Source organism: Haemaphysalis longicornis, unplaced genomic scaffold (assembly GCF_048455015.1).
Source record: "Haemaphysalis longicornis isolate Haplotype H1 unplaced genomic scaffold, Haemaphysalis longicornis Haplotype H1 scaffold_4, whole genome shotgun sequence".
In the NCBI taxonomy this organism is placed as follows: domain Eukaryota; kingdom Metazoa; phylum Arthropoda; class Arachnida; order Ixodida; family Ixodidae; genus Haemaphysalis; species Haemaphysalis longicornis.
The window spans coordinates 133879282-133903971 of record NW_027526361.1 but is presented as its reverse complement, the minus strand read 5'-3'; the positions used below and the strand labels follow the sequence as shown (position 1 = coordinate 133903971).

The window sequence follows — 24690 nt, the reverse complement described above, 5'->3', positions numbered from 1 at the left end:
CGCTCTGTGTGCACCACCACCATATGCCTTGTACGTGCTTGGCAACCCACTTGGGACTGCTCTATAAAGCGCCCGAGGGGGAGAAACCCGGAACATGTCCTATTATTACTCTAGCACATGGCCTGTGGGCCCAGAGCCGGGTTCTCCGCTAAATCTTCTGGCCTCTGTGGGATCGACGAACAGGGGGCAACACACTTGTCTATGACGCAGCTTTCATACTTTCAGGTCTCATCCTGCCTCGTCCGAAAAGAACTTGAAGAAAACTACTGCGGCGTTTTGAAGTCTAGGCCTACCACTTTTGTCCTCGACATATTTGAGAAAAGCTTGTGTCCGCAACTCTCAGAGGTTGAGCACACTGTTATAGACAGGTGCGTTGTGCACTGTACACTGGACAAAGCAAATTTGAATAAGGTGCCCTGTGGAGGCGTAACTGTTTCAAGCAATAAGCAGTTTTTTCTTACGGTCACTTGTCAGTTGAGTGGGCTTATCAGTTGAGTAGGATAGTTAATTCGAGATCGTGTTACAAGATAACCAGCCATAAAGTGGGAATGATACTCTCTCTCTCTCTCTCTCTCTCTCTCTCTCTCTCTCTCTCTCTCTCTCTCTCTCTCTCTCTCTCTCTCTCTCTCTCTCTCTCTCTCTCTCTCTCTCTCTCTCTCTCTCCTTCCATTACATACTTTGCTCCTCCTCCAACTAGCTCTAACAACCATCATTAGTACTGTACAGTTGAACCTCGTTATAATGAACACTGGTATACCGAATTATCAGCTATGGCAAACTAAATAGGAACTTTGGCTGGTGCCGCTTTATTTCAATGACACCTATTCGTTTATAACGAAAGTGAAACTGTGTGGGCCGCGCGCACTATCAAATATGATGAACAAATATTTGACCAGTAGGCTGAGAGGAAAAACTCCCGCCATCCAAAACTGGAGAAGTAGAAAAGGCCCCCGTGTTCGTGGACACCGTGGAAAACTTATGCTGCTCAGTGCTGTGAAGAGCCACCATACAAAGACCACATCATTCCTCAAAAAAATAGGAACGCAGGCCTGTTTTGTCAAATGAACTTTGTTATGTTGTAATTTCCCGTTTCATGTTCCGGTCCACTGAGCTTGAAATGCCACAAGGAGGAAGATAATGGTTACCTTGTTTATAGTAGGTTCCGAGATTAAAGTAACGTGTTTCTTATCAAAGATTTTCACTGGAGCCAGATTAATGATTAGTTTGAACCGATTTTTAGCTCTTCTGTCGCAACGCAGATCGGTTATATTGAACTAAATTACAGTCCCGATTCTACTTTGTTATATATCGAGGTTCGACTGTACTTATAACTGCTTGCTAAAGAGTGCACTAGCTAATCATTTCTCTTCCCGCTGATGAGTGCACCAGCTATATATAGGAGGCTGGAAATGAAATTCGCAGATGGAATTTCTTTCCACGGCAAAAGTCTGTCAACAAAAATGCACAAAATGCAACCATAGAAAAAAAAAACAGTGAAATTCCTCGGTCACTGGAGTCTGCTTACATGGTTTGAAAGCGAAAACCTAGCAATTATCAAAGACATCTTTACTGCTACAGTGCGTTTGCGGCTCTTCTATTTTCCCACACGAAGCCAACTTATTTCCTCTCACAGCGGCGACCATTTCGTAACATTCTCTTTAGCACCGACGACGACAATGACAACGAAGACTACAACTAGGGTCACTTTTTTTGCATTTGATAAGGCACCTAACACTTCGGCTAAAAGAGGTCATGCAGTACAATTAACAACTCTACACGGTATCTGTTTCTCTGGAGAAAGCTGATGACGTAGCAGTCTTAAGGCAAATGGATTGGAACAGCCTTTGAGAATGAAGTAACCTGGCAAGTGCATCCCACCAATTGAAGGAAATCTACAGATACACGGCCACAAAAGTCCACACTATCTGAGAAAAAAAGCGGAAAGCGTCCCGACAACGGTGAAACTCAACAAAGTTCAGCACTGAGCCCGCACCTCTTTAATGCAATGAAGGGCATAACTGTGACGCAAATCAGAGATGTTCCTTGACGGATACCTCATGCAAACAACATTGTGCCCTATGCATGAGAAAAAAACGATGACCAAGTAGACTTCTTTCTTTCGAAGATTGGGGAATGAAGAAGGGGTGGGGGGGTGGAAGCGCGGAAGAGCGCCGATTGAGTCAGCAGCAGAAGCAAAACAAAATGGATGACCTGCAAGATGTAGACTGGAAATGTGAAGACCTCAAGTTTCATGGTTCAAACATCAAAAGTAAGAGGGCTGATAGGATGGCAGGTCCACGAAACACGAGACGCAAACAAGGGCATCGAGTGTCAGAATTGAAAAACAGCACCTATACGTCTCACAAAAATGTTTATGCGGATCATCTGCAAAAAAGAAGAACGAAAGAAAGAATGGTCTTCTGGGAACAGTCCTCAGTTGTAACTACAATGTTTTAACGATATTTTTTTTTATATATTCACTATTAGAAGACCTCTTAGCTTGTTTTCAATGCGAAACCAAGTCCAAATTTGGTGCTCACGTATGATACTTCTAACATATATCTGCAAGTATCCCCCTTAAATGCTGCAAGAACAAAAAGGATGCCACAAACAAAAATGGCCAACAAACAACGTGAGCACTCAAAGCAGCCAAAAAACAACAATCGAGCTTCTTTTATCAGCAACGGAAAGGTTCTTCAGTGTGTTTGAAGTCCAGGAAGAAAATACAGCAAGCATAAAATGAGACAAGAAAACAACAAAAGCTAGAGAATCTGAATGCTCCATTATGCGGTCAACATATGCTCCTCTACAATGCAACGTAGAGCACCTACACAACTTCAGGTTCCTCAATTTGCATAATAAATGACTCCCAGGGAGAATATTGCGTGCAAACGTTTTTACAAAATGAACATGGACTGGAACTTCAAAGTGACGGCACAAATTTAAATATGAAGTGTTGTTTGCTGTGGGCACAGCACACACACTAATACTAGGTTCAAAGAAACACGAAATAAAAGACCTTTCCCGCTAGCTGCACCTTTCTACCTACAATTGTTATGCAAAAAGTATGGATTAAATTTTGAACAAGCTCTATCAATGCAATATTATAAAATTATGCATGTTGTTGCTCTGCCTGAAGGGAGATAATGACTCGTTGTATCCCTTGCACTCGTAGCATTCTAGATTTATATCTATTTTATTAGACTAGCATTCGATTTTCTGCATTGTCTGCAGCGCAAAAGACACTATACCTTTTTCTTGCTGCTTAATCTTTATAACTTAGGTTTGTACTGAAGCATCAAAGGTCACATTTTAGTTTCCTAAATTCGGGGTGTTTGCTTGAACAAGAGGCGTGTATAATTTTTTTAGTTCTTACACACAACGTGATTTTATTCAGTTTGATTTGATATGCCAAAAAACATCTGCTATAGTTAGGTCCAGATTTCATATGCCGAAAAAACATCTGCTACAGTTAGGTCCAGAAATGTTTCTTCATAGCTTTAAAATATGCCACTGAGAATCGAAAATACTTAACATGGCTAAATGTACGTTTTGTTACTGTGGATAGTTGCATGCACATATGTAGAAATTAAGAGTTTTCGCTATTTATCGATCAATGTTGAAGGAAGACCTGCTGGTTATGGACTTATAAGTTTGGTATTAGAAGTCGTTGTGGACACAGTCACAGCTGCATAGAAAGGAGGCTCCCAACGTGTAGCAGTAAAGATCCGCCACAAACACTGTGTTCTTTAGCTGCACTACGTCGCAATCTAAATTCGAACTTTAAGACCGAGTTGCCTAACAGCATAAGCGATCAAAGTGTTAATCCAGAGAAAGATGTAAGCCCCGGGACTAGCACTGAGAGACTTCTTAGGCCGCCAAGCATGCCTTAGACGAGCACCTCATGCAGCGAAAGCCCCACCCACGAACCTACAATGTAGAATAACCTGGTGCGTGTGTTAATAGCTGCCCTAAAATCATCCCCACTGTCTTTTTGTTGTACCGAATTATGCCTAGCTACAAGAGAACATTTTTCCATGCGTACATTTACATGTACGTCACAATGGATTATTATCATTACTACCCATATCTCCCGGCAGCGTGGAGAGATATAGGTATAGAGAGCACGATCGTTATCACATGGAAGCGACTCACTATTACCCCTCTCCCTCCTGATTACCAGTGTCACCTGCTCCTAGCCTTAATGATAAGGTAATTGAAGGAAGTATGTGCATGCATATATGCGTACACCACCCACCACTTTCCGAATCTTACCACCAATTCCCCCAAAGCGGAAGTTAACCACTTAATTTTCTGCGTGCATGCGAGTTCCTTGGGTGTCAGTTGCTTTTTCTGTTTTTTTTTTACTTGTGTACGTCTGGGGTGCCAAGCTTGGCATTTTAGCCAAACTAACGTAGCCAGCATCGTCAATAATAGTTTCTTTTTATTTGTCGGGAATAAAAGAGACAGTAACAAAAACCTTTTGCGGTGAATGTGTTCTATACGCAGAGCCAAAAAATGTCAAGCCTGCAACTTTTCGGAGAACATGTCGCTTCGGACGTTCATGTCTCATGCACGCAACGTTGCAGTCATGTTTGTTTTTTCGCAACGCATGCATATGCTCAGCATTCCATCACCTAGTTATGAATGAAAAATACAAACGAGAAAGATTCACCTCTCAAGAAAAACTGCGCGATGCTGAATTTCTCGACAAAAAAAAAAGAAAAAGGACGGCAAAAGTGGCTGCTGGAAATCTAATAAACAGACAGCAAAGAGAAGAGACCATCGCAATCGGTAGGCATGTGTGAAGCAGGCTGTTTTAATGCACATCGCATTATTTTTTACTTAACACCGCACTTCGAGGTGTAAACGCGAGAGAAAAAACGAGGAAAAAAAAAAGGACGCGAGAATTCCGGTGAGGCGCTGCCTATTTGGCTATGCACATTGGCAAGTCGTGCCACAGATTTCAGCGGCACAGACAAAAGTCGATCGTCGAATGCAAAGAAGAGTCCTCGGAGGCACGGGAAAACATACTCCACCACCCCGGGGCCGCACAGACTAGAGTGGGTGCTCACCGGCGCTGCCTTATTCGTATACGCGGGCTCTGGCCGCTGATCGATCGATACACGCAGTCAAAATATAATCTCCCACAGAATACGGACATGCTGCGCCGTGCGGAATGCCCGCGGAAAACGCACGCAAATCGTATGCTGCGGCGAGCGATAAAACAGCGCGTCGCGATTCCCGACGGCGGCTTTTATTAAAGTCGAAACTTTTGGCGGACGATCCCATTCGCGCGTCGGACTCTGCCCGGGTATATTCGCGCTGAACAAAGGTGGTGAGCGCGCAGTGTCGGAATTCGCTCGCAGGAGCGATGTGTCGGTTCACACGCTCGAGTGACAGTAATGTCGGATCAAGCGAGAGACGGCCGCGCGGCATAAGAGCCTGCGCGCGTCGATCCTATCTGCATCGGAATCGCGCGGCGCGCTCTCCGCTTCGTCGCGCTCGCAGTTTCTGAGCGCGCTTGCCTGGATGCTGTGCGCGCGCGAGTGTAACAACCTAAACTAAGTAGTCACCGGATCAAAGAGCGCGACCGAGCGCGTGTCGGCGATCGCCCTCTCCCCCTCTTGGATGGCGCCGAAGCTCGATCGGATAAACATGCACGACACCGCAGACGCTTTCGATTTTGCGCCGGCAGCGAAGCTTCCGCGCACGGATAGCTACCCAGCATGCCCACAAACGCTACAGCCTCCGAGCTTCACCCTTTGTACAGCCTCAAGTGATATTCAAATGGATTCGCGAAAGGAATAAAACAGTGGAGAATCGGTGCTCGAGCACTCGATGCTCGTGTCTAGCGGTGAAGCGCGCTTGTGGCGGCGGCTGCTGCTGCGACGTCCAATACCGCGACGGAATATGCGCGCGTGTAGGCGCGCAGTACTTCACGAAGCGGCAACGACCAGAAGTGAACGTCCCTCGATACGAAGGGACGATCTAGCGGTCAGCGCCGTTTTGATAGCCGAAGCTGCAGGACCAGCAGTGGAGAAACAGGTTCGAACGGAGATGAGCGCCGCGCGTCCCCGCCCCCGTGGAGAAAGCAGCGAAACCACACGGCGGCACCGCCGGTGCGGCCCCGGGGGGCCCGTCGCGGACACCTGCGAGCGTCCCGCTCAAGGGCGCGACCGCGGGGCCGAGTCCGAGACCGGCGATTTCGAGCACCGGGCAGCCTTCGGCGATCGCGAGGAGTGCGTCCAGTGGCAGCGCGGCTAGGCTTAGCGCGCTGACCGGCCATCAAGCTGTGACAGCCTTACCTGACTCGGGGCTCCGTAGGCAGAGGAGAAGAGCCACTAGTAGGCATGGTTGCTTCACGATCATCTCATCTGGATTGCCGGGACGTAGACGGGCGTGCTCCGTGTGTATTCCAGTGGGGAAAAAACGCGCTACGCGCAGCTTTTTCCGAGGGGCAACACCAGTCGCGTTTCCAACATTTTGCCGGGAGACGACTCTCGAGAGGACTCCACAAACCGCAACGCTTCCTCGACGGCCAATCGCGGCGCGCCTCACAGGAGAAGCTGGGAGTCGGCGCGCGGACCAATCAGAGCGCGCCTACCAACGGCGGCTGCCGACCGCGCGACTGCGCTAGAGAAGCTCGGGCGAAAAACACAGGTTTCGGTTATCTCCGCGCGCGCTTCTCGTTTTATTAGCCCATTGTGTCTCGCCCTTATATCATGTTCGCGCATCGGCTCCGTTTCCACGCCGGCACCTCGTGGGGTACGCGACCACGCGGCGCCCGATCGCGCAGCCGAGCCGTTGTCGGTGGGCCGCGCGCGGTCTGCTCTCGGGCGCGTGTTCGCGTCGCTGCGTGCGCGGCTGTGTTTGCAGATTGCGCTTCGCTTCTTTGCTTTCCTGACGCGCGTACGCTGTGGAGTGTTTGTAAGGCAACAGGTTTCTGCCTCCTCCCGCAGTTCGTTTCTCACGAAATCAACGCGCGGACGGACAACTCGTACAGGAGAATCGCAAGATGCCTCACCGCCGACAGGGCATGAAGCAGCGCGCGCAATTCAAATCTGTGTGTGTGTGTGTGTGCGCGTGTGTGTGTGCGTGTGCGTGTGTGCGCGCGCGCGCGCGCGTGTGTGTGTGTGTGTGTGTGTGTGTGTGTGTGTGTGTGTGTGTGTGTGTGTGTGTGTGTGTGTGTGTGTGTGTGTGTGTGTGTGTGTGTGCGTGCGCGTGCGTGCGTGCGTGCGTGATTTGAGAGATTGCGAAGGAAGATACGACGACTTTGCGCTTTCTTTCACTTGTTTTGGCACGAGCGATAAAACTGCGTGTGTAAACAGGTCTGAAAAAACAAGAATAGCAAAACTACTGCTGTGCAATTACATCGAATGATGTGCGCAGCCAAAACGCGGACTCATCAATGAAAAATACATATGAAGCACCTGAAGACCGGGTCGCCCCAACTGGTATATGCGCACAGCGCGATAAAAACTAAATCTACCTTATACGTATATTATACGTCTGACGCTATAATATATATCAATAGTCTGAGGCCCTACAACAAACACCCAAGTGCAAAGCCATATGTTTTATTTACTCCAAGTGCCGTGGGTCTGGTTCACCGAGTACTTGTAAAAGAACATGGATCCTACTCTTACATCATGGCATGAAATTTGTAGGGCACCATTTATTCTCATTTGGAATAAAACCCAACTACCAATGAATGCTAACAAAACATTCCATATGATGCCAGGGCTAGTGTTCTCATAGATATGAGTTATTTTCCCTGCCAATAACTATTCGAGAAAGGGTTATTGAGCTCATGAAAACAATCTCCTCCCTCACTGCTGTTTCCTTTTCTTGGCTCCCACTCCCCGGATCTCGGTAATGAAACTTTTTTAGGGCGGAGCTGTCTATGGATAGGATCCAGAAGATCGTCTCCGACAGTAGACCGAGCGTAGAGCAACTACTCTCACCGTATGAAAAAATGCACAAAAATAAAAAAATGTCCAAGGGCTTGCATATCTTTATTATTATTATTATTATTATTATTATTATTATTATTATTATTATTATTATTATTATTATTATTATTATTATTTATAAGGGGTGACTCAAGGTCTAGTCAGGGATGAGGAAGGCGGTAAAGGAGGTGAGAGCGTTTACATTCTCTTGTGTAGACGTTCCCACCTCCTTTACATGCGAAAAGTGCACAGGGACATCGCAGTCTCTTTTTGTAGCGCCCGGCCCAGAGGAGGCGATGCCCACTCGTGAAGACGGTCTGCCCTCGGGAAAAAATTTTCCCAGCAATGCATTTGTGTTTAAATGTGAAGCCAACCCTAAGGAGGCCGGTGGTCTCCTTTATTGGTCTTTGTTAAGCTGGTTTTCCCACGTTGTGTGTTCCCCACTGAAGCATACCCATCTACGGAGGGAGCATTGTTACAGCCCGACTTTGTACTCCTCTCTACCGCCGGCCCTTTCCACAGTCGTCGCTTCTCCTCGCCATGCGCTGCCCCCCCTCCCCCCTCCCCCCCCCCCCCCCCCCCAACCCCGGGCATTGCGCAATGCCACGCGCTGTGCGGCGGCCATGGAGGGGAGAGAGAATAAACGTTTTTGAGTTTGCCAACTGTTTTCAACAAAGCTTTTTTTCTTCCTCCACATGGCGGCGCCCGCCTGTGCGGTGCACTATCGCCTTCACCGCGATTGGCGTAGCCGCGCCACAATAAAACGCCGTTTTCTGTCCATTCTGCACCAACAGCACTGGCACTCTTGCACACATAATCGCAGAGTGCACTAAACCCCAGGCACCCCTACCCCCCACCCCCCTCCCCAACCCCCCACCCCCACTCCACGAGCGATGGGAGACCTTGCTGGCCAGCCCCGCCCTGCAGACTCAACTTGTGCTAGCGGCCAGGGGCCAGGAGCTGCTGGCCACATACGGGTCCCGTGAACAGGGAACCGCCCCGTTTAAAGGTGCCGCCGTCTTTTCGGGCTCCAATAAAGTCTACTACTACTACTACTCTACCCACCAATCGTGTGTGTCCCTAGTCTGTGACGCATTGCAGATCGGGCCACTGTCCTTATATAATTCATCATAGCAAATCCCCAGTATTGGTAAACCCCAACATAGCAAATCCACCCGGAGCACCAGATTCGCTGGGATTCCGCCTTCACAGGGTGGAAGCGGTCCGAATTTGGACCAGCAATTTTCTGCACTTCACAACGCGCGTGCTTCAATCATGGAGGTTTCAGGCTCTTGCCTTAAATGCTGCTTACAGAAGGCCGTAGGGCTTTCGTAATTTAAGACAAGAACGCCCATGGGCCATATCGTCACTGAACGAACGTCTTCACGGCAATCCTTTTGTGTGTGGCAGTGAAGCCGACCTTAAGACGACGTAATGTATGTATAGGGTTCCTACGGTTACGTGGGGTCCCATGGAAGCATTTAATAAAAGGCACAGGATAATTTGACACCCGACCTCTTACATTAAACTGGAAAAATGTCTTCCCAGCAATGCATCTTCGCGTAGTAGTGAAGCCGACTTCAAAGGAGCAAGGTGTATATATCGCAAGTATACAGGGTAATCAAAGTTAAGTCGACAGGTTCTTTTTTTAAAATAGGCGCTTAGATTTACGCGAATACGACCTCTACAGTGAGGTTATGCACCCAAGGGGACCCATAAATCAGAGGTAATTATTAATTTCAGAGGCTTGATTAACTAAAATTGATTAATGAACTTTTTAGTGGCTGCAGTAACCAGGTATGTTTGTATTGGAAAGTTAGACGCAATCTTATTTCTACACTGTTTCAATTGGCAGAATTCTTCAAACGCATCCGTAGTCCGAGATATCAAACGGCGAAGTTTAATTGTCGTTCGCATGATTACGCATGCAAGACAGTCTGCACCGGCGCAAAGCTCCATACGGTTCGACAAAGGGGTGGAGGCACAGGAAAAAGTGATAACTGGCACCCATTCATTATTGGCTGGCGTTATCGCAATCTGCAGTACTCGGAACCGCTATCGAAACACAGAACAAAAGGGAGGAGCTATGCGCCGGTCTTTTGCGTAATCATGCGAACGGCAATTAGAATTCGCCATTGGATATCTCGGACTACGGATGCGCTAGAAGAATTCTTCCAATTGAAACTGCGCAGAAACACGATTGCGTATAACTTTGCAATACAAACGCCTGGTTACTGCAGCCACTAAAAAGTTAATTAATCAATTAATTAATGAAGCCACCTACATCGATAATTACCGCCTAATTATGTGACCCTCTGGGGGCATAACCTCACTGTAGAGGTGGTCTCCGCGTAAATCTAAGCGCCTATTTTAAAAAAAGAACCTGTCGACTTAACTTTGATCACCCTGTATATGGGCTCTTATGGTATTGATAATAAAACGCTCTGAGGCCTTCCTACTTCGATATCAGACCGCCGAGTAAAACGAAGCTTCCTTGGACTCCCTGATCGTGGCGCCGTAAGCAAAACTCACTGCAGGAAAGCCAACTTTACACAATGGGAGGGCACGCGTGGTGTTAACGATGATGTCAATGGTGAAACAAAAAAAAAGCGCTTCCCGTGGTCAGAATCAAACCTGAGTCCCTCGCGTTACAAAGCCGACGTCTATCCGATTACGTCATCGTCGCGTTTTTATTACGTGAAAGCAAACGCGACTCGAATAACCCCAGCAGCAGGGAGGCGAACTTTAGTCGCATATCGGACGCGGCAAACAACAAAGCAAACTTACAACGAAACCCCAGCTGCAACAACAGTCGTAACATCCCAATAACTCGCATTAAGAGCCGGGCATTGGCAGGCAGCGAGTGAAACACTAAAACCAGTCAGTCAAGAGCATCGCTTGAATCTTAAGGCGCACTTCTTGAAAGAGGCTTTTCGTTGATCGCGCAGGCTCGGTGTGACCATAGCGTCTTAGCTCGCCATAGGCAATGAAGGAAGATTTAAAAGATTCCCGCCGCGGTGGAGCAGTGGCTAAGGCGTTGTGCTGCTGAGCCCAAGTACGCGGGTTCGTTTCCCGGCCGCGGCGCGCACTTTTCTGATGGAGGGGAAAAGCGAAAACGCTTGTGTGTTCGATACGCGCAACAAAGATCCCCCGGTGGTCGAAATTAATCCGGAGCCCTCCACTACGGCGCGCCTCATCACCTGTGAAGCGTCGCCGCGCTAAACCTCATAATCAATCAAACAATTTAAAAGAGGAGATCATTGGGAACATTTCTGTCAGTTGCTACTGTGAGAAATCGCATGATAGCAAAGTTGAGGTCAAAATCTTTTTTTTTTTAATGTACGCTGCAACACACTCCTGAAAACACAGGATCCCAACAATCAATACTACAATGCTCTGTTGTTTCAGGCTTCTTGCATATCCTGCAGTTAGTGTCCCAAGGTACGAAGAAGCCTCTCTCTTTTTGACATGTCTTCACGGAAAGTGCTGAAGTATGCAACACAAAGAAAATCGTTTTTGTGACCGTGCAAACGAATCCCTCAGCTTTCGTGAGGGATTCGTTTGCTGTCGTCTGAGTTTGTATACTTGGAATCGCAGGCAGTTTGCACTTCTGATCGCAGACGGCTGTACTTAAAACTCTCAGGCGGTTTGTACTTTGGTAGTTGACGCTTGTACTTTGATTGCAGCAGCTTTGGCTTTGGCACTTCGCCATTTGATTTTCACACACAAGAAAGCTTCGCGTTTCAACCATCGTCGTCGTTAGACGGGGGGATTTGTTATGCCCCTGTAAAAACCCCTTCCTTCCCAGAATTGCATACGCGTATAGCAGTAAAGGCTCGTTGTATAGCAGAGCAGCTCACGCGTTTGTCCCGTCGTTCCCACTCAGGGGCTTCTGCAATTTTTTTCTTTGGAGACACGGGCCATAATTCGGATTTGTGGGGTGCGCATGCTGAGCCCACAGGACTTGGAGAAGCTTGATTTGATTGATTGTGGGGTTTAACGCGCCGACGCAACGCAGGCGATGAGGCGCACCGTAGTGGAGGGCTCCGGATTAATTTTGACCACCTGGGGATCTTTAACGTGCGCCGAAATCTCGCACACGCAGGCGTGTTTGGTTTTCGCCTCCATCAGAAAAGCCGCCGCCGGGGCCGGGAATCGAACCCGCGACCTCGTGCTCAGCAGCGCAACGCCTTAGCCACTGAGCCACCGCGGCGGGTACTTGGAGAAGCTACGTACTACGTCCGCTGCCTTCTGTAGCCGTCCTGCGTTGCTCCCAGCGAACCCGTACAACGTACTAGATGTCGTTTCCGTAGAAGTCGTGGTTGATGCCGCGAATATAGTTAAGCATTCCAGGGGGAGGGGGGGGGGGGGTGCTATAAACCAGGATTAAAGAAGAAAGGGGGCAGTCCAGCCCCTTTAGGAGTTCCACGGAGAGGTCGGCGGCGCCACAGGCGTGGTATCCTATTATGAGAAAACGATTTGTATGCACTATCACGTGCTTTTCTACGTATGGTAGTAATTTATATGATCTTGGTACCGGAAAGCACTTTCTTATCTATTGCTGCACTGCAGACCTTTACGAGAAATTAAAATTGCCCTCATGCACTGTTGTTTGCTCAAGTACCACTGCTCTCTGGCCTTGTCAAGCTGTTGTTACAGCTTTTTGCCAGAGAGGCCGCAACATTGATTTGTGACCAATTAACAAACTTGGTTTGATTTGATCCGTGATTGATGTACTCATTAGTCATGACGCATCAGTTCACAGTGTTCGGCAAGGTTGCCAGGATGGAGGTATATTTGACGTTGTCGAAGGCACCCCTTAAATTGAATGCCGATATTGCCGTCTTTGGAAATTGCGGTGCCTTCTTTCGAGGTGTATATCTTGCGTGGATATATATAGGTGGGACCGGAAACCAACCATTGATAGGGGTCATCTACCCCTATCCTCCAGAAAAGATGAAAGTCTGTTAAATATTATCTGTTCCCGCCAGCAGTTTCCCTTCGCATGTAGGCGACCGCATGTTGTCCAGGCGGAAAGAGCGGTGGTGGGTAAGCGACCACGTATGTTGGCGCGCGTCTTGTACCCCGAAAACAGCTGGCCATTTCTTTTCCCTCGCCGTACGAGTTACGGAGAAGAAAGAGAATAAGAGTTTGCACTAATGGTGTAAAAAGGGGTCATCTGATTTGCACACGCGAAGACAGTATACACGGCAGGATATTCTCGTTCCGTTCATTTTATTCTTTAGTTTTTCATTTCTTCTAACAAAGACTACGTTTACACTACAGTGAAACCCGGTTATAGCGTACTGTAATATGCGCCGCAATTAGTTCGATATATCCAATAGTTCGATATAGCGAAATCCGCCGATAACGAGTTTTTTGTAACGAGTTCGCAATACGTGGGGCACCTCCCGTCCCCGCATGTGGAAACCAACACAATATGAAGTATGCCGTTACCATGCGCAAAACAATCCATTTATTTCAAGCAATAAGGCTACTTTCCACCTCAACAGCCTACTTCACAAAAAAGAAATGATTCAAGTTTTCACTTTCATTTTGACGACGTCAACTAGCACAGCATTCTAGTCCGTGTCCTTCAATATCGAAGCAATGATGTCTGCGCACGTCAACTGCCGAAAGCGCTTCATTAAGCATTCGACGGCTTTCCCTCGCGACATCCTCTGCCTCTTTAGAACTTTCAACAGCTCCAGCTGCCATGACATCGACCCGCCGCGGTGGCTCAGTGGCTAAGGCGTTGCGCTGCTGAGCACGAGGTCGCGGGTTCGATTCCCGGCCGCGGCGGCCGCTTTTCTGATGGAGGCGAAAAGCAAAAACGCCCGTGTGTACGAGATTTCGGCGCACGTTAAAGATCCCCAGGTGGTCAAAATTAATCCGGAGCCCTCCACTACGGCGCGCCTCATCGCGTGCGTTGCGTCGGCGCGTTGAACCCTACAATCAAATCAAATCAAGCCATGACATCGACGACGGTGTCTACATCTGAGGGGCTCACAGTGACGGCAACCTGGTCGTCGACGACACTCGGGAGATCCCCGAAAAAATTCTATGGTCGGCCGTTTTGTTGTGCGCAGTTGTAGTCACGAACCATTTTCAACTATAGCCCGGCTTTCCACTCTGCTTCAGTTACGAAACTTGTCGGGCGTCACGTCGCTCCATGTGAGGGTAAACGTCTCAACCGCGGCCAATCAACATCTCAATTACCGCTGTGAGACCATGCATTTCGGAGGCAAGTCTATAGGTTCACCGAGTTTGATATATCCGATGTGAACTTCCTTATACGGAATATGTTTCGCATGTATTGTTGTAACTGCTTTGTTTTTGTTCGATATATAGCATAATCCGCTCTATCCGGGTTCGTTATAATCGGGTTTGACAAGTAACGTCTTCTATTTATTCGGTAGAGTTCCTGTCTTCCAGATATTTTTTAAGCAGTTAGTGACCTCTAGAAATGACGGGTCGTCAAGGTTGACGAATACTCTATCAAGTATCCTTTCCATCTCCGGGGCTGTGCGTCTTCTCACATATGTCTGGCAATTCTGTGTTTGTGGAGTTGGATGTCTTCATCACGCGCCGCGGGTTCGATGCGCCCGAGCACTGCCGAGGGGTTTTGAGTGGTATGCTAACAGACACCTGTTCCTGGTCGGATGTGTACTAAGGAAGTTGATCTATGATTTTAGCCACGTTGTGTTGGGAGTCTGCCTTGCTATTTGAGGAATTCAACATGTAGCGTAGAAGTTCCCAGCACTGCTGAGGGTGCCTCGCATAGAGAGGGGAGCTTTGTGTACATTGCGGTTTCTCCTGCTGCGCGACGGAAGTTATGGTTTTGCTTATATCACCTCCGTTGCAAGCTTTTTCTCGCCTCCTACACGTGAGGGGGACGGAATTCGATGTTGCTATGATTGTCCGCGTGAGTTAGGTGCGTGCCGGGACCTCTCTGCAGTTGGTTTATCCAGTCCTGAATGTAGAGCTGTGTACCGTATTTTCGCGCGTATAACCCGCCCCTGCATATAATCCGCACCCCCACTTTCAGCCCGCCAGAAAAGAAAAAGAAATCCTCCCGTTTTGCCCGCACATTTGAAACAGGAAAGGCTGCACCAAAGCTACTGCTCAAGCAACACATCACATGCATTGTAGACAGAAAAAGCGTATATTTAGCAAGTAGAATACACTGACTGCAAGGCGAAAGTCACAATGTACTAAGTGTCACTGCTCTCGCTAGAGCTGTCAGTGTTACTGCGTAGGAGCTTCACGGCACAACGCGCATTGCCGTGAAGCTGCACTAAAGGAAAAACCCTGCGTACTATCCGCCCCCTACTTTGCCACTGAAATTTTCGCATTTTTTGGTGTGGGTTATACGCGCGAAAATGCGGTATCTTTGAGGGAGTGTATACGGTTTTTAAGATACTCTCCAAGCTTCGTCCGTCCCGTGATGTGAGTCTTGCCCAGCACGGCCTAATGACGCGATCGCTGCCTTGATATTCGCCCGCGTGGACCCACTGCACTTAGGGAACGTTTTTCGCGAGAGCCAGCCCAAGCGGCAGTGCACGCACCAATCGTTGGACACGCAATGAACTTACATTTGGCGTCCGAGCGTTCGGCCACCCATCGGCACTTTGGCTTAGAGATTGATTGGGCGCCAGTAAACGGTGATTGGACACTCGCGTTCGGTTAACCGTCGTCCCTTGGAAATATTGATTGGGTGCAACGTAAACGGTAACCGGGACATAGAAAACATAGCAGATGCCGAATGAGAGACGACGCATGCATGCACGAGAGCGTGCGGTGGACAAGCGCGCATTGACTGGCGCGTCAGTCCCGACAACCAACAGGCAAGAGCGCAGCAAGACGCAGCTATACCAGGCTGGGCGCAGCACCGCTTGCAAGTAGAAACTCAGTTTCAGCCCGTTAAAATAGGATGTGATATTTTAGCACATGTTATTTCTTTACTTATCTGGAGTCGTTTGCGTGTCCATTTGGCTGTTGCCCGCTTGCGACGAAAGCGAGCGAAAGCGACGGGAATTCTGTCGCTTTGTCGCGCGGCGATCGTTTTTGTGGTCTGGTCTGGACCAGTTTTTGTTGCCGCGACAGAAATCGCGTCGCTTCGTCGCAAGTGTGAACGGGCCTTTGGGCAACAGACTGCGGTGGGTGACATTCGTTGTGCCGTACCGGTGTCAGCTTGGCATGATGCATCGCACCGGCTGGTGAACACGACGCTGTGTCTTCACTTCGTAGCATTCACTGTTGTACTGGTGCCATCAGTTCTTTTTTTTTTTTTATGTCAGTGGCGCGTATCTAGCTGCCTGGTGCAGTCACGCCATTGGCCTTCTGCGGCCAGCCGTCATTTCATTTTCGACTGCGCGGTACGTGTGAGCTTCGCTCGTTCACGCCCAGGCTTTCGCGGGTTATTGTTCATAGAGGTTGGCGCGCTTGAGTGCAACATTCTGCCGTTGGTTCCTACAATTAAAAAAAAAATCATGCACCCCTCCTTCAAACGACGACGATGGTTGAACGCGAAGTTTTCTCGTGATGGATTCTTTGGTTGGCCAATCCCAAACTGCGAGTATGTGTTATTGTGGGAGTACGCACAACTTTTCTGGAATACCCACAGCAACTCTCGGGTGTGCACTCCGTAAGCCTAACGTTTGGGTGCGGGGTGTACGGAGCGAATCGCTACCTGCACTGCTTGGCGTTCAGTGAGCAATTTTTAAGTGCGAATGCACTTCTTAAGCGAGCCTGAAGCGTCCGCCGCCGTCCGCATAGCAACAGCTGCGGGTGCGCGCGCTCCTCGTCTTCCTTGGCAACGGGGGGAGATGGGCGCGCGCTGCCTGGCCGCTGACATGGCACATACCCACGTGGGGGATTGGCCACGAATCTCCTCGTCTTCCTTGGCAACGGGGGGAGATGGGCGCGCGCTGCCTGGCCGCTGACATGGCACATACCCACGTGGGGGATTGGCCAGGAATCGGGCGTGAGAAGGGCTAATGCACCCGCTTAAAGGAGTACTGACACGAAATTTCAAAGCTGAGATCCCCGCTCTAGCAATCAAGTACAACGACAACACAAATAGGTGTCTGTGCATGGCACATACCCACGTGGGGGATTGGCCAGGAATCGGGCGTGAGAAGGGCTAATGCACCCGCTTAAAGGAGTACTGACACGAAATTTCAAAGCTGAGATCCGCTCTAGCAATCAAGTACAACGACAACACAAATAGGTGTCTGTGAATAAATGCATCTTTCTTTCTTTGTAGTTGTGTGTGTGTGTGTGTGATCTCTCTTTCGCGAACATTACCGAACCGCGCAAATTCAACTCGTGCATTCGCACTTTCACATTCTTCCCCTCGGGGAAATGCGGGGAATTTTTGAGCGGGTGCCGGTTTGAGGCACTATCGGCGTCAAATGAAACGCGAACACGAAAATATAAACCAGAACGTGCAAAATTGAAAAATGCTGCTTGTAGAGTTCATATAATGGCACGCTCCTGGTATATTTGGAAATCCACATTTCCCAACTTTGTTTTTTTGTAACTAAGCCACGCTTCATTTTGGCTTGCATGGAAAGAAATCGCGCTATTTGGGTGTTCAGGTTCATATATTTCGTGTTCACGTTTCATTTGACGCCGATAGTACGTGTTAAACCCCAAGATGTGACGTTAGGCCTAACGCCCTAAACCTAAAAAAAAAAGCAAGTTAGGTCTAACGTCTTTTGGCTGACAGCCTTACGGCACGCAGAGCAACGCCATTCTCATTCTACGTCGACCTGTGGGTAACGGCTGTCAATGTTCGCCTCACAACATGATGTTAGGCCTATTTGCGTCGCCATGTCGCACGGCTGCATCACTTCCTCCCTCTGCTGCACATCAACCTTTAGCGGAGGGGACGTAACGGAGCTGTCGCCAAGCTTCGCAAAGAAGCGTTTTCAGTTTGCTACACTTCACCCACCATCATCGTGATTATGATGATGATGATTGCTATTGGTTTCCCCTTTGTAGCGGTGTGATAACGTGTCATCTTACCAAAAAGGACTAATATACCCATGTTTTATACTCTTGGTTTAATACTAGCTCTGCTTAGGGCAGGCACAAAAAGCTTATTAGGCACAAAATATTTTTTCCCCTGTTACAGGTGGTAACTGTCCTAGGCAATATTCCCCTCTCTGCTTTGCGTCTACCAGCATTCTAATCTTCTTTTCGTCGCCTCGACCGCCTTGAAATTGACTTCCTCTGTGCTACCCTTAAATCCTAGGGCTTCTGGAAGCCGAATATTTCCCTCGTGTAGATTTGGATGGATACCCTCGCGTCCTAACACTATGTGCCGCATAGTTTCTGTTTCTTTTCTGCAGACCACGCATACCTTATCATTTTATGAATGCTTCCCCACAAAGCTCTTAGTTTGCAAGCAACCTGCTCTAGCCTCAAAAGCAGAGAACTGCTTTGGGAATTATCGTAGAATTTTTCCTTTCTGATGTCCAATTTATCCGCCCTGTACTATTATGAGCAATATGAAAGGGAACACAGGAACGCGTGGCAAACAGCCTCGAAACAGACTCGGAGCGATACGCGGATGGCGCTGTGAAAAACAAAGGGGGAAAGGAGGGTGCTCTTCCAATAACTGTCGGCACTCCCACCACGCTGGCATTTCTGCAAAGCAGCAGCTTATGCCATGTCGCCGATAATATGGCATCGTCCGACAGCCGATAAGACGCACGACGGGAATGGGGTCAGTTGTTAGAACAGCGTCCCCTTTCCACTTTGTTTCCGACGGTGGCCGCTGCGTATCACTCATAGCTGGGTCTGAGGGTATTTTCTACGCGTTCGTGCGTTCCCTTTCATTTTGCTCATAATGGTACATCTCTAACGACGTTTTAGCTTCCATTTGTTCTCTCCATTTATCCGTTTCTATCTGCCTTGTCTCTTTTTTGGTTACCTTGGCTGTTTTGGATTCTCCAGTATTCTTTCCGCATTTCATCGCTAGCCTTATAGTCTTCCTTAACTACTGCGTGTCCACGCTTTTAAAGTATTGGCACCTAAACACCTTAGCTGCCTACCTACGTTGATCCATTGTTCTCAACCTCCTCTCAAAACATTTTTTTACTCTGCGCTTCTCGAGCTTCAAACGACGCCCAGCCCATATCCCCCTGCACTGCTTCGTTAGTAGTTTTTTCCACGCACTCCTAAGGCCAAACGGCCTACCGTTCTTTGGTTCACTTCAAGGCCTGAGTTGTCTGGTTTACATCATCATCAGAGAAAGTTGTCTTTCCTGCAAGGCGCATTCGTGTTACAGACGCCATCAGTGAGAACACGGAAGCTTCGCTTTAAAATTTCTCGGCTAAGTGAGCTTACGTGCTTTGAAAGCGAAGGCCTCGCGTACTATTGTGACGGACACGTTTTATATACAAGTGAATCCGTCTGCACAGCGCCCAAGGTATTTCACCGTCCTCAATTCATCATCATACACCCTAATTCATTTTAATCCGCATCTTTTTATCATCATTTACCATAATCTACATCAGTAAATCTCGGTCCTTCTTGACTAATATCTGCTAATTATCACTATAATAAAAAATTAGCCACAGAATTCGCATAATCTAAATTACCTTGCTAATAATTACAACTAGTCACTAATTAATAAATTACCTTCAGTAATCATTAATCATCTCTTATACACGGCTGCCCTGCTTTGCTTCTCTTCTGGGCTTCGTTATGTTTTTGTACAGTTCGAGTCGCGTCGACGCAGGACACTTTCAAGGTCAGCTTTCAATGTGGAGCCGCTTGAGAAATATAAATGTCACATAATGCGTATACGGTGTGTGTGTCATTGAAGCAGCAGTAAGCATGATAATCGTGCTAATCCTAGACAACCAGGACAGCTATGAATAATCAGCTGAATCTTAGGTCACGCTACGTATATCCTGGCATAGCCGAGCTAAGCCACTGCTAATTTTTGCAGCTTTGTATTCTCGCTGATGAGTATCGTTTCCTCCCACGTATAGTATGCGGATAAAAGTAAGATTACACCTTGAAACCCGCAGATTCAAACATTTGCGAGTTTACTCGGTGTTTGACACATTATTAGTCGGGGCTTCAGTACGCTCTACAAGTTTCGAAAGCATCATAATTGGCCGTGGTCACTCGATTTCCACGGCAACGCAGATCGTACCGCTCGGTACGAACCCGCGCGATTCGAGGTCGCCAATCATCAGTTCGTTAGTGGGCCGCCAGAAGTCCCACCGGCCGACCAGGCGGCCTCCCTCGTGCACGGTGTCTGTGTTGGGCGCCAGCGCCATACGGACGTTGCTCGACTGGTCCCACGGATGTACCAGGACCACGTAGACTTCCTTGGCTAGGAGCCAAGAGGCGATCGACTCCCATGTGCCGCCACAAAGGCAGAGCGAAAATCCAACGAGTACGGTCCCGAACGCGCTCCGGCGAAGCCTGGCGTGGACACGGAATTCGCAGTCGGCCACACGAGAGCTGTCGCTACGCAGTACCACTTCCTCGCACGTTGAAAGACTCGACTGGGCGTCAGTGAGGCCCGTGATGTAGCAGAACGCGAACCCTGACGGGAGAGCGGTGACCTTATTACCGGCACTGTCCGAGGACGCAGACGCTGAGCCAACCGTCGTCGTTGATGGCTTACTTGGGCAAGTCCCGGAAATGGACGGCTTGTTCGCATGCGTGACTGACGGCGTTTTCTGTGTCTCCGTGACGGCTGAGTTCAGTTTCTCCGGAAAGGGTGCCTTTTGAGAGGGAACCTTCGCGGGGCCTTCGCTGCTATTCGAAGCTGTTGCAGTTTTAAGCTGTCCGTGTGTAATCGAGATGCTAATCTTTTTCGGCGAAGGTCTTTCCAATGGGACGCTGCTGGGAGCTGAACGGAGGGAACTGCCGGAAACGGAACGAGCGGGACCAATGGGACCGCGCTGAAGCTGCTGCTTTACAGCGGATGAAGTCGAAGCTCGCCCGACTGCGTGTGCCGCAGGAGAGGAGTCAGCTGAGGAGACTTGGCGGGCCCCGATGCCTGCACCGCTTCCGGCTGTGCCCTGGCCTTTTCCCGAAGGTGAACCATCCAGCGAGCGTGACTTGCGGGTTCGGGAAGAATCCACGAGAGACGAGCGCCCTGCGGTCGCTGCCCGGCCGTTATCACAGCTGGGTGACGTTTTCGAGGACTTTTGTGGCGTGTCTTTGCCTCTCGCCTTCTCGGGGCAGTACTGGATGTAGTGGTCTAACACCGCAGAATAGGGCATGGCGCGCCCGCATCTCGAGCAGTGAACCTTTCCGCGGCAGCACTGCTCCAAGAAGTGCGCTTGGAGCTCGGACAGCTTGCTCACGAACTTGCAGCCGCGGGGTTCGTTTGGACACCGGACAGTGAGGTCTCTGATGCCGCCACGGGTCGAATCGAGCACCTGGACCGCCTGCTTCGAGAACGAGTGGAGGTCCACCGGGCAGACGTGTCCTTTGCTGGCGATTTTTTCGTAACACGACGGGCAAAATACGTGGGAGCAGGTTGAAAGCATTCTCGGGAACGCCGCCAGAACGCCGCAGATGACGCAGACGAAAACGTGGGGAATTTCGCCGACAAACTCCAGCGGGCGCCAGTCCAGGAACTCGCCGAAGCCCGTCAGCTGTCGTTTGGTGGCACTCATGGCGACAGATGAGTACCGGCCGCCAGGCCAGCAAGCGGGATTCTCAGGCTCGAGACCTGGGCGGTGGCGGTGGTGGTGGCCCATAGAAAATGGCGCATGCATACTTCGGGGGATTCGCCAAGAAGAATTTGCCGTAGCCATGGAAACCAATTAGATGAGATGAAACTAGTTTAGCAGAAGAAATTATTTAGTCAGTACGGTGAAGAGAGATAATAAAACTCCCACCTCCCCTCGCGGGAACCCCTGTGTAGATGCGACGCATAGGCGGAGCGCCGAAGGGACCGCGTTTTATAGCGCGCATAACGTTGAGGGGACTGCGTAAGCCGGTCCCAGTCGATGGCAACGTTGGCGTACTTGTAAAGCGTCGTGGACTCTAGGTGTTTGAGCCAAGCGTGGATGTTGCTTCGCCGGAGAACGGCACACCGGTTATATGCGCAGCGCGCCCGAAGGAGAGGAAACCGCGGAAGAGAGAGTACTGCACATGCGCCGGCCCCAGCGCGTCTGCCGCGGCTATGACGCAACGTGCCGCGGCTATGACGCAACACAATCCAACACAATCCACGTTAATCCAATCCAATCCAAATTCAATCCAAGTCAAGCCAATCCAAGCCAATCCAATCAAATCCAATCCAATGCTTCTAGCGAGAGAGTGTTCGCTATCGGAGAGGAGAGGGGGTGAGCGGCGGAGAGCGCAGCTGGCGCGGCGAGGAGAATGGGGAGGGGTGGACAACGCCGACGACAACGACGACAACGACGCCAGGGGTACAAGGCGAGTGAATCAGATGCTCTGCATCTAAAAAAGAGTAGAGGAGAGGAGTGGAAGTGCAAAATGAAGTTCTGCAGCGCAGGCAAGCTACGGCGATGTGGTAGCGATGATGATATGCTGATAACCATTACAAAACGGATCCGGAAGTGGCACTCAACTTTCAACGCATGCTTTATTGCTTTCGGCCGAGCAGACGACTGTTTTAAAGTGACTGAGTGTTCGCGATACGTTGATAACTGAAACCAGTAACGAGAATTTGTAAATGAGTAGTTTTTTTTTTTTTTCAGTTAGAAGTTTACTTGAGAAATCCGTTTCTTGGTACTCCCTCCGACTTATATTGCTTTAGGAATGAACCGATATGTTATCAGTCAATGCGACGAAGACAAGGCGGAAGTCTCTTCGAGTGCGCGCAGTTTTCGAAAGCTGAGAAAAAGAAGTCAGTCCATGCCATTTTGGGCTTTGCAGGTACTTGCTTAATGCCTTTGTTCTTACAACTGTCCCGATCCACAACAAACTGATGCACAACTATTATCTGAAATTGCAGTTTATTCAGTTAAAAGCTGTCCAGCGCGGGTTTCTTGAGTGGGTCCTCCCCCGAACGAACTAGCAAACCTGCACGACCTCCTGACTCCCTATTGGGATCACCACGAGCTGTACCATTAACTGCAGATTCCGCGTACTGGCCCAGTTATTAACTCTAATGAGAACGACCAGCATTTGTTTATTTTCCCTTACCCTCCCTCCCCATTCCTTTCGTCCAACATGTTGGCGGCTGGTGTAGATAGGTCTAAGGGCTTCTCTAATCCCGTATAGCTCCGCCGACGCAGGCGAAGTCGGTCCGATATGACAATGTTTTGTCAGCTGATGGAATAAAAATTCCCGTGTATACCTGCGTTCAGGCGTTGCCGATCCATCGGTATAAATGTGAGAAGTTGCAGAGTAAAATCTGTAAATATGTGTAAGCGTCATCTGCAGCATGGCCAATTTGAGGTATATGATTTTTCGAATCATTTTCAGGTATGAATGATTTTACCCGGAGGGGCGTCAGAGTCCCGGGGCGGGAAGTTCCGTGGCATGGTCGGCGGTGCTTGAGTTAGAATTGAGGCATTGATATTTTTTTGTCCAAAGCCCAGAGTTCTCGTTTCGAACAGCATTACGGGACAGGAAATGGGTTCCTGCATGTAACCTGTTCCTCAAATGAACGCGGAGCGTTTCTTGAAGCCATAGCGCATCCAAGGGAAGGCAAAAAATTAATTCCATCCGGCGAACAGTGAAAAAAATATGCCATACCGTTTCACGGGAGAGAAAACATGGCATACCCTGCGAACGTCTGAACTAAACAGCGGTTGAAAATATTGACGCCGGAAGAATAGAAGTACTGTGCACCCTCAACAGGAGATAGCGCCTGCGACAGGAGCTGAGAGTACTAAAAAACCAGCGTGTTACGGTGGTTTTAATCGAGGACAGCTAGCTGGACCAGAGAAATCCCGGTAAATTAGTGTCAAACGATGTTCAGGACAGCCAATTAACTTTTCCAGGGATCAGCTTCAGAATAAATGCATAAGGTGGGCAGCCCTCCCGATTCCTGCAGCCCTGCGTCAGGAAGGTTAGCCTGCAGGATGCAAGCGATGTCTAAGCATCCATCATTGGTATTTTATCAACATCCAGGCTATTAGATTTACACGCGCCATTTTTCACACCACCGAGGCATTTGCATAACCATGGGCGACCGACAGTTCATGGTAGTTTCAGGAAGGACTAGGAGCACAGCGTATATTTTTCTTGCAGCGTGACCTGCAGAGGTGACATTCGCTAGAGACCCTGCAAACAGCGCCCTGCGCTGTGTGGTGTCTTCATTCTGTTCGTACTGCTCTTTTTGAGCATTTATCCTATATCGGCTCCCAAATGCTCGAAAGCTCGCTTTTTGACACAGACAGACAGACAGACAGACAGACAGACAGACAGACAGACAGACAGACAGACAGACAGACAGACAGACAGACAGACATGGGCGGGCGGGCGGTTAGATGGATGGATGGATGGATGGATGGATGGATGGATGGATGGATGGATGGATGGATGGATGGATGGATGGATGGATGGATGGATGGATGGATGGATGGATGGATGGATGGATGGATCTAGCATGCGGCGTGGAGGTAAGTGCGCTACCAAGGAGCACATCAAGGCCATGACTGCAGTAATTCGAGGCAAAGCGAAATCTTCAGCACAGTAATGAAAATGCAAGCGGTCAGTTTTACGCGTGTGTGAAAACACTGAAGTTTTCACTGCATTTAGGTTTGTTCGGATT

General features: G+C 49.0%; 1 protein-coding gene across 4 annotated transcripts in view; it reads right to left on the bottom strand.

Annotated features, from left to right (window-relative positions):
* Positions 1–6532, bottom strand: part of LOC144179396 (protein turtle-like) — an 82806-nt gene extending 76274 nt beyond the window's left edge. For all 4 annotated transcript variants that reach the window (XM_077707735.1, XM_077707736.1, XM_077707737.1 and 1 more), the window contains exon 1: positions 6309–6532. In XM_077707735.1, the coding sequence (XP_077563861.1) occupies positions 6309–6372 (64 nt within the window). In that variant the 5' untranslated portion in view covers positions 6373–6532. The remainder of the gene's footprint in view (positions 1–6308) is intronic.
* Positions 6533–24690: the final 18158 nt, after the last annotated feature.